The 14,812-nt window shown below is 54.0% G+C and overlaps 1 protein-coding gene and 1 pseudogene across 1 annotated transcript; both read left to right on the top strand.

The window, feature by feature from the left end:
• The first annotated feature begins 546 nt into the window (after positions 1-546).
• LOC139011415 (small ribosomal subunit protein eS8 pseudogene) lies at positions 547-8,045 on the top strand (annotated as a pseudogene).
• Positions 8,046-8,235: 190 nt separating this feature from the next.
• CIMAP1D (CIMAP1 family member D) lies at positions 8,236-13,005 on the top strand. Its single transcript, XM_070416958.1, has 4 exons — positions 8,236-8,362; positions 9,200-9,307; positions 11,295-11,408; positions 12,470-13,005. Exons 1-4 carry the CDS (start codon positions 8,236-8,238, stop codon positions 13,003-13,005), a joined length of 885 nt encoding a protein of 294 aa, XP_070273059.1.
• Positions 13,006-14,812: the final 1,807 nt, after the last annotated feature.

Here is a 14,812-nt window from a genome sequence, read left to right as displayed (position 1 = left end):
GTCCCAACCGACTGAGTCACACCCGCCAGGGCTACCTGACGTTTTTGTTTTGTTTTGAATTTTTATTGATTTCAGAGAGGAAGGGAGAGGGAGAGAGAAATAAAAACACGAATGATGAGAATCATTGACCAGCTACCTCCTGCACACCCCATACTGGGGATTGAACCCGTAACCTGGGCATGTGCCCTGATCAGGAATCGAACCGCGACCTCCTGCTTCATAGGTCAACTCTAAACCACTGAGTCACGCCTGGCTGGGTTGCCTGGTATGTTTTTAAAAAGCAAATGGGCTGCCTCTTTCTAGGGCAGAGGTTCTCAACCTTGGCTGCACATTAGAATCATCTGGGAATCTTTTTAAAAACCTGATTTCTGGGCCTCATCCTCTGGAAATTCTGTTTCTTTGTTACTAATGTTGTGGCCCCACCCCATAACAAAGAAACAGAATTTCTGGAGGATGAGACCTAGAAATCAGGATTTTAAAAAGATTCCCAGGTGATTCTTATGTGCAGCCAAGGTTGAGAACCTCTGTTCTAGGGGATGCTGAGCCATGGGCATCTCTCAGGACAACTGGCACAAACACCATAAGACCAGGGGCAAGAGAAAGCCCTACCACAAAAAGTGAATATATGAGCTGGGCACCCTGCTGTTACCACTAAGACTGGCCCTTACCGAATATACACAGACTGCATGCAGGGAGGCAACAAGAATCTTGCCGTAAGGCTGGACATGAGCATCTTCTTCTGGGGCTCAGAGTGTTGTCTGTGCAAAACAGGGATTATTGATGTTGTCGACAATGCATCCAACAATGACCTAGTTTGCACCAAAACCCTAGTAAAGAACTGCTTGGTGCTCATTGACAGCACACCCTACCGACAGTGGTACAAGTCCCACTATGCACTGCGCCTGGGCTACAAGAAGGAGGCCAAGCTAACTACTGAGGAGGAAGATATTTTAAACAAACAAACAAACAAAAAATCAAAGAAAATTCAGAAAAAATAGGATGAAAGGGAAAAGAATGCCCAAATCAGCAATTTTCTAGAGGAGCAGTTCCGGCAGGGCAAGCTTCTTGCATGCTTTGCTTCAAGACCAGGCCAGTGCCTCACCTGTGTGGTTCAGTGGTTAGAGTGCCATCCTGGGCACTGGTCAAGGACACATATCTGGGTGGGTGATTTCCGGACCCCAGTGAGGTGTGTGTGTGTGTGAGGCAGCCAATCAGTATGTCTCTCTTATCTTGATGTTTCTGTCTCCTCCTCCTCCTCCCCCTTCCCTTCCCCTCTCTGTAACAAATAAATGGAAAAAAGATCCTCACTCCTTGGGTAAGGATAAAAAAAGCAGACCAGTGTGGCCATCCAGATGGCTATGCGTTGGAGTTCTAGCTGAGGAAAACCAAGGCCCAGAAAGGCAAATAAATTCCCCTCCCTCCTTTCTTAGTTCTTGTAATAAAAGTGTTTATTGTTCTCAAAAAAAGGGGGGAGGTAAGAGGGTAAGGGGCCAGAGGGGCTATATCAGAGGGATGGATAAAGCCAGAGCAGAGAAAGGACCTGGTCAGGTAGGACTTTGTGGGCTCCAGGAAAGCCTGCTGGGACCCCTCTTCAGCCCCCAGTCTCTGACTGTGAGCCACTTTTTCCTCCGAACCTCAGTGTCCTCATCTGTGAAATGGGGGCTTGGCAGCCACGCAGCAGGGTACCCAATAGAACAGAGTCATTTCGGCCCCATATGCAGAGCCAGCTTTTTCTAGGATAGAGGGGGGTGGGGGTGGCTGGCAGGTTCCCTGCATCCTAGTCCTCCGGGAAGAACAAGGCTTCCTTGTTAGAGTCCTCACGGAAAGAGGGGCAGGCGGCCACAGAGGCACGTGAGTCTGAGTCAGGAGACTGGCCACTGGACAAAGGACAATTTTGAGGCACTGGGGAGGTGGGAAGTGACATATCCAGCATGAGCCAACACTGGATGGGGTGGCAGCTCTTGTGAACACCTGGCCTGCCACTTCCTGTACACCAAGGGCAGAAAACAACAGGTCATCCGATAAACCCAGCCTCCTGGGCGGGGGTTGGGGGGTGTCCCTTACTTGCAGCCCCAAATGATATTAGAAAAGGGAGGTGAAAACTCAAACCAGCAGTAGCAACAATGTTGATGAGAGATCCCCTTCACCCCTCTCTTCTACAGGTATTTGTTGTGTACCTGCCACGGGTAAGTGATGTTCTGGACCCTCAGGACACAAGGGGTTCGGCTCCTGCCTCTTCCTGTGCATGTGCGTGCGTGTGTGTGTGTGTGTGTGTGTGTGTGTGTGTTACATGGAAGAAATGGATAATGAACAACAACAACAGCCATTTTGACTCCTCCCTTCCTCTTACACCGGACCACGCCCCTCCTCTGCCTGGAATCCTCCATGGCTCCCACCTCACTTAGGATAAAAGGCCACATGGCCAGAAGCTGAGCGTGGCTTCCAGCCAACAGCCAGCAAGGAGGGGGACCCCAGTCCTATGACAACATGTAAACAAATCCTGGGACACCCTGAGGGAGCCGAGCGAGGACCCTTCCCCAGTCCAGCCTAGTAAGGCCCAGGGCTGGCCAACACCATCAACGCGGCCCGAGCAGACAACCCAGCTCTGCAGCCCGACAACTGAGATAAAGAATATACATGTTGTTTTAAGCCACTGTTTTTGGGGAGATTTGTTATGACGCATAGACAACCAGCATAGACACATAGACAACTATGTGTCCACATGTACCTCCTAGCAGAGCCCCAAACGTACAATTCCAAACTGGACTCTGGGTTTTCTCCTAAAACCTGCCCCTCCTGCATCTTCCCCCTCCTCCTTACAGGGCTCCATCCTCCCGGTTCTGAGGCCCAAATCCTGGAGGCGGCCTCAATACATCTGGTTTCCTCAATCTCCACACGGAATCTACCGCACACCTGTTGGCTCCAGTTTAAGAACACACCCAGAACCCACTTGCTTATCACCCCCATCCTCCACCTCCATCTGGGAACCCACCATCCTTCTCCCCCCTCACCTCCAACCTCCCACCCCGGGTCCTCTTAAACTCTCCCCCAACCTCCCCCACTATCCCTCCTGGGCCAGCGCAGTCTTCTCTACCGCGGTCTCCCGGCGCCGCCCACGGCCTGTTCTCCCTCGCAGCCACCAGGAGGCGCCCGTGAGCAGCGGAGTCAGATTTGGTCCTCGGACTCCACAGCCTGTCCTCCCGGCAGTAGCCACCAGAGGATGCGATGAGCACCGAATGGGCAGGTTCCTGCTCTGGCCCTCATGGCTCCCACGTCCCTCAGGTAATAGCTCAAGTCCTCCCGCGCCAAAAGGATCCCGCACGACCTGCCCTGTCACCTCCTCGCCCTCACTTCCTCCCTCTCACCCCTTCACTCATTCCGTTCCAGTCACCTGCGCCTTCCTGCTGTTCCTCCAACAGGCCAGGCACCGTCCAGCCTCAAGGCCTTTGAGGGGCTGTGTGACCTCTGCTCAGCAAGCCCTTTCTCCAGACGCCCCGCCCCCCTCACCTCTTTCAGTCTCTTATCCAATGCCACCTTCCTAGCGAGGCTTCCCCTGACCACCCATTTCTTTCTTTCTTTTTTTTAAAAAATATTTTTATTGATTTCAGAGAGGAAGGAAGAGGGAGAGAGAGATAGAAACATCAATGATGAGAGAGAAGCATTGATTGGTTGCCCCTGCAAGCCCCACCTGGGATCAAGCCCACAACCTGGGCATGTGCCCTTGACCGGAATCAAACCTGGGACCTTTCAGTTCGCAGGCCGTCGCTCTATCCACTGAGCCCAACCGGCCAGGGCCTGACCACCCATTTCAAACTGCAAACTCCCCATACCTCCAACCCTCCTTGTCCGTGATCTTTTGTCACGGCACTCCTTACCTTCCAAAGTATTCTGAAATTCAGTTACTCGCCACTCGCAACAAAACGGTGAGGAAGGGAGTTTACGTGTTTTGTTCATACCCGTTTCCCCAGCACCTGCCAGTGCCTGGTCATAGTGGGAAGACAGATACATCCTGGCTGAGTTAGTAACTAGGATAAGGCTACAATTTAGGGAGCACCACCTGTATCAATCCTTCAGAATCCTGAGGCCCAGGAGGTGCCGTTCCTCCCCTGGATCCTCACACTCTCACTCCCAATCCAGGTTCCTTTAGTCTTTCCCTCAGATTAGCTCTCTTCTGTCACTGAGTCAGACTGAATGAAAAGCATGGCTTGTTTGCCCGGCAGGTGTGGCTCAGTGGTTGAGCGTTGACCCATGAGGCAGGAGGTCACGGTTTGATTCCCAGGCAAGGCACATGCTCGGGTTTCCGGGTCCGTTCGGGGTCCGTTCCAATAGATGATTCTCTCTCATCATTGATGTTTCTCTCTCTCCCCCTTCCTCTCTCTGAAATCAATAATAAAAACCCCCACCATGGCTTGTTTGCACATGTGTAACTAAGTGAAATAGCAGCTCATTTGCATGCCATTTCTTTGGCAGCTGGGGAAGAGCCCTGAGCTAAATGTGAGCCACAGAGAGAAGGGGTGCCATCGGGCACCATCAGTGGGGGACCTGAGGACTGAAGTGGGGCTGGTCTCTGTCTGGTGAGGTGGCCGGGCCCTCAGGTCCTCAAAGCTGCCCTTCACAGGCTCAGGTGGTCATTCCACGCTGCCCTTGCTCTTGGTTCCTTCCCGAGTTACAGTGGGGAAACCGAGGCAATGAGGGCCAAGCCCCAGCTGAGTCCTGGAAGGCGGTCATAGTTTCCCTTCCATGGGAAGCTGAGGCAGTTGGGTCCGAGTTCCGGCTGGAACCAGTGTCTCCAGGGATCTGCACTCCATGCTGGCTGATGCAGCCTGGCTGGCTTCGGGGAGCAACCTGCAGAGGGACAATTGTCTTTTCTGTGCCTGGCTGACCTCGGTGGTGGGGTCCCTGGGCTCCTGAACTTCTGGCCAGTGTTGGTCCTTGGGAGGCTCTGACTGGCAGGCGGAGAGAGAGAGTTTGGGGTATTTTTCTGTCATCTCCCTCCTCAGTGCCTAGTTCTGTCCACAGCTCTGGAGTTTCTGCTGCTTCTGGAAAAAATCAAATGGCCCGTCCAATGTGGGGGGCCCACAGGGGACTGAGGGTGGAGCCAACTGTGGGCTCATTTGCTGGTCAAGGCATCCAGGTGGAGGGAGGACAAGTAGAGAAATCCAGGTGGAGGGAGGACAGGTGCAGGCCCTGAGGTGGGAACTACTTTAGTGGTTCATGGAATAACAAGCCAGCTGACGTGGTGGGAGTGGAGGAGCGAGGATTGAGGGGTGGAGGCGAGGGCAGAGGGGACAAGAGAGCCTTGTGTACAGGGAGGACTTGGCTTTTATTCTTAGGGCCACAGGAATCCACCGTGGCTTTTGGGCACAACCAGAAAGCTAAGCTGGGATTAGAACCTAGAAGAAGCCTTGACTCTCAGCTTTGATCACAGAGTCCTGGGTTCAAGTCCCAGTGCTGCTGATGAGTTATTGAGGGACCTACACATGTTATGTCCACTCTCTGAGCCTGTTCCTCCGTCTGTAACCACAGATGAGGTTCAGTCACAGCGCCTTCCTCAGTGAGATGCTGTGATAATGAAAGATGATGCTCATAGAGAATATGCATGTGGGCGTGTGCTCACTCCCATGTGTGGGTCTGCAGGGATGTGCCTCTTGTATTCCTGATGTGGTATCCCTTCCTCTTGTTCCCTTGATCAGTCTGGCTAGAGGTTTATAAAATTTGTTGATTCTTTTAAAGAACCAGCTTTTTTTTTTTTTTTTTTTTTTTTTTTTTTTTTTTTTTTGCGGGGGGAGAGTAGTTAATTCTTTCTACATTTCCTATTTCATGCATTTCTACTGTTACATTTTTGTTTGTTTGTTTTGTATGTTTTTTGTTAATCCTCACCTAAGGACATTTCTCCTATTGATTTTTTAAGAGAGAGTGGAAGGGAGGGGGATAGACAGAGAAACATTGATGTGTGAGACACACATTGATTGGTTGCCTCTCACACAAGCCCCAAGCGGGGGCTGGGGATTGAACCTGCAACCAAGGTATGTGGCCTTGACTGGAATTGAACCTGTGACCCTTCCGTCCTTGAGCCGACGCTCTAACCACTGAGCAATTGGCTAGGGCTCTGCTGTTATGTTTTTGATCCCCTTCCTGCCACTTACTCTTCTTTTTCTAACTTTTAAAAAAATGATTTTATAGAGAGAGGAAGGGAGAGAGAGAGAGAGAGAGAGAGAGAGAGAGACCTTGATGTGAGAGAGAAACATTAATCGGTTGCCTCCTGCATGCCCCACCAGGGATTGAGCCTGCAACCCTGGCATGTGCCCTGACCAGGAATCAAACCTGCCACTCTTTGGTGTATGGGATGACGATACTCCAACGAACTGAGACACATCAGCCAGGGCCTTTTTCAAAATTTTTAAGGTGGAACCTTTGGTCATTGATTTTAAGATTTTTTTTTCTTTTCTAATACAAGCATTTAAGACTTGTTTTATAACCTTTTACATAGACAATAACATTTTTATTAAAAAGTTTAAAATTACAGAATGTATTAAAATTACATTGCAGAGTGAATTGTATGGGATGTGAATTATCCTATATAATAAAAGTCTAACATGCAAATCAACTGAACCACGGAACAACTGGTGTAATGACTGGTCACTATGATGCACACTGACCACCAGGGGGCAGATGCTCAACGCAGGAGCTGCCCCGTAGCCAGTAGACCCTAGGCTGGCTAAGGCCGGTGCCAGCAGGGCCCCCCCACCCCATCGCCCGGCTGGTCACCCCACAGATTGGCCCTGATCACTGGCCAGGCCTAGGGACCCTACCCATGCACAAATTTCATGCACTGGGCCTCTAGTAACTCTATAAAGCTGTTAAAACATTACAGTGTAAAAGGGCCCGACAATACAGCCACAAACAAGGATGTGATGGAAGAGACAGGATTGTATTCTGTTCAGCCAAGTTTTCCTGAGCCCTGTCTTGCAGCCTGACATAATAGCAGCCTTTGGTGAGCAGGAATGTTACTCTAGATTAACTCTAGATTGGGCTGGAGTAAATCCTTGTGGGCTCCTGGGAGGCAGTGGCTGTTCTGGAGGACCATGCTGCCTCCTCGCCGTCCTTGCTCCTGCCCCAGAGCCTTTGCACAGCCATTCTGTATCCTCTTCTCTTACCTTCTCCATGCAGTGACCTCTCATCCAACCCTAATAGCTCTCGGCGGCTCTCTCATTGCCATCTCAGACTCCTGACCCTGCTCTGTGTTTTAAGACACATTTAACACCTTGTAATATACTATGCTCATCTATGAATTTATCATTTAAAACATATTTTTATTGATTTCAGAGAGGAAGGGAGAGGGAGAGAGAGATAGAAACATCAATGATGAGAGAGAATCGTTGATTGGCTGCTTCCTGCACGCCCCACCTTGGGGATTGAGCCTGCAACCGTGTTCCCTGACGGGGAATTGAACCGTGACCTCCTGGTCAACCACTGAGCCACGCTGGCTGGGCTATTGTTTATTTTCTCTTTCTCCTTCCAAGAACATCAGCTCCCTGTCTGTCTGTCCTGTTGTGTCCTCACTAACCCAAACAAAACCTAGTATACAGTTGTTGCTCATTAAGTAACTGTTGGAGGAAGGAAGGATGGAAGGAAGGAAGGAAGGGAGGAAGGAAGGAAGGAAGGAAAGAGGAAAGGAAGGAAGGAAGGAAGGAAGGAAGGAAGGAAGGAAGTAAGCTTCCTGGCCCAGAGTGGCAGACTTGCTGTATGACCTTGGGCAGTGCCTCAGTTTCCCCAGGTGTAGAAATGGGGCCATGCAGTCCATGACCTCACCAGTCCCTCCCGCTACAAGGCTGTGGGTGTTGTGTTTGTGGCTCCAGCTCCCCCGGGGCCTGCTCTGGCCCCAGCTGCCCAGCTCCACCGTCTCCCAGGGGACCCGCTCTGCTGACACCGGACTCTTTCCTGGACTGTCCAGCCATCTGGCCGACACTCGATCCCAGCCCCACTTCCAGGCCAGCGTCTGCCGACCAGCCCGCTTGGGCCAGGGCCCCAAGACTCCCTGCTGAAGGACAAGGGGCCGTCTGTGCGGTCCCTGGGAGGGTGTGGTGAGGCCAGGGCGCTGCCAACACCGGCAGAAGCCTCGAGGACTGGGGACGGTGCTGGACCCTGCGACCCAGAGCCACCGCGGCTGAGGAGACAGCATCAAGTGTCGGCGCTGCCCAGCCGTGGGCTCCCTGCAGCCCACCCCTGCTCACCATGGGGACCCTCAGCTGCGACCCCGCTCCGCGGCAGACCCCAGCGCCCCTGGGTCGGCGGTGCACAGAGTGCCAGATCCCAGAGACCGGCCTGAGGAAGACCTGCAGGATGGCCACCTTGGAGAACGGTACATGCAGGCCGTGGAGGAGGGGGGCCGTGGCGGTGGGACCCCTTCTGGGAGCCTCTGAGGTGTCCCTGCCCTTCCCCAAACCTCAGTTTTCTGCCCAGTAGGAGGGTGTGAACATAGTGCTTCCAGGACCCTGCATAGGCCCCCACCCACCAAGAACTGAGCATTTTATGGGCCACGTACCCTCCTAGGGGCTGAGGGCACAGCCATGAACCAAAGAGCCGAGGGCCCAGGGGGGACGGACCCAGGCAAAGCACGGGGAGGCGTTTGTGGCGTATCAGTCAGTGAGCTGAACGTTCCGACTGTGACACTCACTGTGGGATCTCGGTTTGGGTCCTGGATCGTGCCTCAGTTTCCCCGTCTGTAACAAAACATCTGGAGTCAGGCTGCATGGCTGGGTTTCCTGGCTCTTGCAGCGCTGACGTTCTTGCAGAGGCCATCGAACATTGCAGCGGGATCTCTCTGTGTCTGGGCCTCAGTGTCCCCACCTGTGACAGTGTCTCTCTGTATCTGGCTGGCAGTTTCCCTCCCTGCGAGTGTCTGTCTGGGTCTGGGCCTCAGTTTCCCCACCTGCGACAGCACGTTTCTGAGTCTAGGTCTCAGTCATCCCATCCCCTGTGCCCTTAGGTGGGAGGAGGCTGTTGGCTCCACAGCCTCTCCCCCTGTGATTCATGTTTGACTCACAATGCTTGTTTGCAGCAGGAGCCCCTGCTCCCCCCACCCCTGCCATGGGGGGTGGCTGGGAGCCTGGGTGGGGGCACAGGGCTGGGCCCTGAGCTCCCCACCATGTTTCAGGGGACCTAGGCCCAGGCCGTGATCTGGGGGCTTTGGTCACAGGGTCCGGGCCAGGCTTGTACGCCCTGCCATCCACTGTCGGCTACATCAACCACGACTGCACCAGGGTGGCCAGTCCTGCCTACTCCCTCCTCCGGAGGCCCAGCCAGGGTAAGGCCAGCGGCGGGCAGGGCGGTGGGGGTGGGAGGAGGGGTTCTGAGAGGCCTCCTGAAACCCCAAAATCCCCCCCCTCCCCACACCACCCCCGGCCAGGGAGCATTGTCTCACTGGATAGATCTAGGCCCTATTGAGTGAGGCGGGAATCTGGGTGGGTTGCTGTGGGGCTTCAGGAAGCTGCTGTGCCTCTCTGGTCCTGCTTCCTTACGGAGGAGGAGAGTGGAAGAATCGTGTGGTGGTCAGGACCTGCATTTGCCCGCTGCACTTAGCACATTTCTTGCCACTTGACTGCTCTGTGCCTCAGGTTCCTCCTCTGTAAACAATGACAATAGACTTCTTGCACACACAGTTGTCAGGATTAAACAAAGGTTAGGCGCCTGGAGATGTTTATTCAGTGAGGGTTAAACGCCTTAAGAGCAGCTACAATGCTGGGTATCTGGTCAGCGTGCAGGAGGTTGCTCCATCAACAACCAGGGGCTCTCCGGGCCTTGCTTACCTCACAGCGTGTGGTGAGAGTAGAATGAAAATCCTTTGTCAAGCCAGGGGTGGCGAGAGCGAAGGAAGTGGGGCTCACCTAGTCAGCGGGTGACCTGACCTCTGTGACGTCAGGTCACAGGGTCCGGGCCAGGCTTGTACGCCCTGCCATCCACTGTCGGCTACATCAACCGTGACTGCACCAGGGTGGCCAGTCCTAGTGTAGACTTTTCTCCCGGCCAGAATGTGTGCGGGAACACCAAATGCAGGGATGCAGGTGGCTCCCAGCTGTCCATTCCATCATTCATCCAGCAAGCCTGTACCCTTCATATCAGGGACCACAAACCCCATCAGCCCGTTTTCTAGAGCTGCTCTGAGGTCCCAGGTAGGCCAGGGTCAGGGCCCAGAAGGGTCCCGTGTGGGGACTTTGATTTGCATGGACAGAGGCTTGGTGGGAGGGAGCAGCTGGCAGACACACTTTCAGAATCAGCAAACATCCCGAACCAAAAGAGAGAGAACTCAAGAAGTGCAAGGGGGCCCGGAAGGCAAGTGAGGGAGTCAGTGTCACCCAGAAGGTTAAAAACTTAGCCTATGACCCTGAGGAACCTGTGTCCCCGACTCTATTTCTAGGACACACCTGGGAAATCAGGGTGGGGGTGGTTAGTGTAGACTTTGCTGAATGTTCAGGGGCTTCTTGGAGGTGGAGGCATGGGATCTGGGCTTTATAGGATGAGTAGGAGTTCACTGGAGGCCCCAGGAGGAGAAGGGGACTCCAGGCAGAGTTTGTAGCAGAGGCAAAAGCCTGGAGGTGGGAAATGAGATGGGTTGGGATGTGCTCATTTATCAAGAACATGCTTCAGGGTGTGGGCACACACATGCAAACCAATGAATACTTGTCAAACCGACTATACACTTATATCTGGTTGTGCTTATCAATAGTAATGACGATCACAGTCATCGGTCCCAATTACTAAGAGCCAGGCTCTGGACCACTCCTCCCATGGATGCTGCCACTTGTCAAGCTTCTCATCCTACAACTGAGGAAAAAGGCTTTGACAGGCCCAAGGACACAGCTCACAGAGGCCTTGCTGGGATTTAAATGTGACCTAGAGCCCTTCCCTTAAGCTGTTCACGTGCCAGTGAGCCCAGGCATTAAAAGGACCCTCCTCAGAACCTTAGCCAGAGCCTAGTTCCTCTCACTTTATGTACAGTTCTAACCAACTCAGGAGCTGTTTTCTCTAGAACTGCTCCCCTAGCTCATGGCAGAGGAGAGGTGGAGGGGTGGACAGCGTTGATCAGGAAGGCACAGGCATGCTCAAGACAAAGTCAAGCTGAGATCCAGGTTCCCGGTCAGGGCAATCAGACCTCAGGAGGCTGAGGTCTCTGCTCTCCATGGTGGGGCTGTGGGTGTGTGGAGGGTGGAAGGGCCTCAGGGGTAACCAGGGGCACTGAGTGGGGCAGCGGGGCCATCAGGGATGTACTCAGGACCCTGGACTCCTCCCTCCAGCTTCTCCACAGGACTCCAGCCCTGGGCCAGTCTACTTCCTGGACCCAAAAGTCACCCGGTTTGGTCGAAGCTGTGCTCCTGCCTACTCCATGCAGGGCAGGGGCAAATCTCGAGGTGAGTATCTGGCCTGTGCTACCCCAAGAGGACCCTGTCCCTTCAGGGACTCAGTGACTGTCCTGCCTCTGTCTTCTTCTCCCCCTCCCATCCCCAAGTTCTTCGAACTTCAGTGTCTTTGCAATGATGAAATGGAAGACTTCAGAAGAGGGGCTGGGGGCCCTAAGAGAACTTGAATGAGTGAAGTGGGCCAAGGTGATGGTGACCTGGGCATCTGGGGCTCATTCTCGGCATCAGGAGACAACAGGGTGCAGTGGGGACTGTGGCAAATGTGGAAATCCCCTTCACAGGCTGCAAACAGCTTACTGTCACCTAAAGATTTAATCACCTGACTCCAGTCTCCTATCCACCCACCCTTTCATCTTTTCACCTATCACTCATCTACTCATTCACTCAGATTCATCCCTCCATCTGCCCAGCTATCTACTCATCAATCTACCCACCCATTCACCTGTTCATATCCAATCCATCTATTGATCCATTTTCCCATCCACTGATCAATCCATCCAGGATCTATCTATCAATCCATCTATCTATATACCTCTGGATCCATTCATCTACTCATTCACACTCACCCGACCATTCACCACCCATCCTTGATTCACTCATCCTCCCAAACATATGTTAGGCCAACTGCTGGGAGTTGAAGTAGATTTGACAGGTCCTTGCTTTTTTACGAGGTCTCAGGATGGTGGAGTTAGACTTAGGTGGGGACCATCCCACTTCAGTGTGGCCATGTCTGGGGAGAAGGGAAGAATCAGGCCAGGGGACCCCTAGAAGGGCTGTGGCAAAGGCAGCCGGGAGCAGGGACTTTCAGGCTCTGGAAGGATAAGAATGGGAAACAGAAGGCTTGCCTGGCAGAGGGTTGAGCTTGGGCAAAGGCCTGGAGGCTTGAAAGAGAACACACTGTGTGGCAAGGTAGGGAAGAGGGAGAAGTAACTCGGGGCTTCTTCAGAAGTGCTATGAGCTCCGGGATGCATGTGGGCAAGCGGGAGCCATCGAAGGTCTTTGATCAGGTGAGTACTCTGGCCATTGCCAAACCTCCTGCCCCATTCTCGCAGGTCTGGAGGTGACACCCGGCCCTGGGACCTACAGCCCGGAGAAGGTGGCCCCCGTGCGCCAGCGGACCCCCCCGGCCTTCACCCTGGGCTCCCGCCTGCGTCCACCGCCCCTGGACACCTCAGCCCCCGCCCCCAATGCCTACACTCTGCCGTCTCTCTGGGGTGCCCAGATCTTCATCAAGCCCAGTAGCCCCAGCTACACAGTGGTGGGCCGCACACCTCCTATCCGCCCCCCACAGGACCCCACTGAGATACCAGGCCCAGGCCAGTATGAGAGCTCAGACCCCAATGCCTACCGTCAGCGCCCACCTGCTTTCACCATGCTGGGGCGGCCCCGGGCCCCACATCCCCTGGATGAGACTCCTGGCCCTGGCACCCACAGCCCCGAGCGGGTCACGGTGACCAAAGCCAGAGCCCCGGCATTCACCATGGGCATCCGACACTCCAAACGGGCCACCACCATGGCCCCGGCCACACCAGCACCCTTCCGCCTTTGGGGGACAGAATGCAGGCATGCAGGCCAACACCTGGGCTAAGCCTCAGATTTCCTACCCCCTGAAGTGGGGTGTGGGCAGGCCCCCCTGGGCCTGGCTTTGGCTGGGGTGAGATGGCTTAGAGAAGCTGGGGGAGGGGGAAGAACCTCCTTCCTTCCACTTTTCTGAACTGTCTGAGGTCCTTCTAGGCCACCTACGTCCTCTAATCCCTGGGGCCTGTGACCCCGTGGCCCTGTGCAGGGTGAGCCTCCTTCCAGCGCCCCAGTTTCTTCTCTCCTGGTCATGCCAGGCCAAGCAAGGCCAGGCAGAGAAAGAGACACCCTGGCTCTCCCCAGTGGCTGGCTGGAGACGGAGCTTCCTGTGTCCTAGAACTTGGTGTCCACGCTGCTAGGACCTGGGTCCCCAACACAGCTCAGGTTTCTGCCAAAATTGGGATCTAAATTGTTTCTCATGGAAGCACAGCTTCCTGCCCTGATCCCAGCCCAAAATCAGGCTGGACGTAGTCCTGATGCCCTCCCCTCCCCATCCCACCCTCTAGCTGTTTGCCAATAAATCTCTGTGGCATCAAGAGCTGTCAGCAGCGCACACACACCCAAGTTCATTTAACCCAGGGTCTATTTACATCACAGAAGATCTGAAACACTGCTCTCAGCATCCAGACCCCCAGCTCTGCAGCATCCTGGAGTCTGGATGGGACCAGAGGAGGGATCCAGACCTGGGGGAAGCCCAGAGGTGGAGGCAGAGCTTGGAGTGGGGGGGATCCAGGTAGGCTTCTTGGAAGAGGGGACGTTGAAGCTGGGTTTTGAAGGATACATAGGAGTTTGGTATATTCTACAATGTGCCAGATGTTGATAAAGATCATTGAAGCTTCCCAGCAACTCAGGAGTTAGGTGATGTTTACCGAGAGAAAATGGTGCTTCAGGGATTGGATACTTGTCTAAGGGCACACTATAAACTTAGTGTTTGTCTGATGCCAGGATTTGAATTCTGGCCATTGGGCTCTGTTCCTGCCATTCTTTCCTAAGGATGGAAAGGAAACATATGGATGATGTCATGTGACCAAGCCCTCTGTGTAATGACACCGGAGCCTAGGCCTTAAAAACTCCGACCCAGAAAGACCCTAACTCAGGAACTTGGGAGGAACAAACTGCCATTGCATTTTCCTGGAGGAGATGGCCCCAGGGACAGCACCACAGGGAGACCCCAGAGGGGACCTAGGGTGGGTGTTAGCTCTCTCCTAACTCTGTCCCCTTCCCCAGCCTGGGGGTGCCAAAGTTGAACACACACCCCTTGGACACACACCAAAACCCCTACATACACAGGGACACACACTAGGACCCTACACACCCACACTGAAATGCACATGGACCCCCAACCATATACCTGGGAGGGACCCAGAACCCCTCTGCGTGTTCACATCTGCACACAATATACACACAACCGGACCCTCACGCAGTCCACATGCATGTAAACCACAATACTAGAGACACAGCACACACAAGTCCAGATAGGGGCTCCCAAGCCGGACAAGCCTTACCCCTCTACACAGACCCGAAGGCCACGCCCTCTGCACTCATTCACCCCAGACCCACGGACATGGACTCACAATGGCGACTACAGTGTGACACTCGGGCAGCATCACCGCCTCCCCGCCCCCCCACTCCCACCGGTTATGGGCCAATCACAGCCATGCTGGGCCCCCATCCCCCATCCTGGCTGCTGGGCTGTGATCTCATCTCTCTGATGTATCGATCCTGCCCCTCCTTCCTCACCTGCCCGCACGCCCGGCCCCCTCCTTTTGTTTCCCAGCAGTCCGCCCTGCTGGGGTGGAGCCGGAGGGGGAGGAGGA

The sequence above is a fragment of the Myotis yumanensis genome, unplaced genomic scaffold (assembly GCF_028538775.1).
Source record: "Myotis yumanensis isolate MYYU_CA2020_CCGP unplaced genomic scaffold, mMyoYum1.0.hap1 SCAF_5, whole genome shotgun sequence".
Taxonomy (NCBI): Eukaryota; Metazoa; Chordata; class Mammalia; order Chiroptera; family Vespertilionidae; genus Myotis; species Myotis yumanensis.
This window is presented reverse-complemented; position numbering and strand designations above follow the sequence as displayed.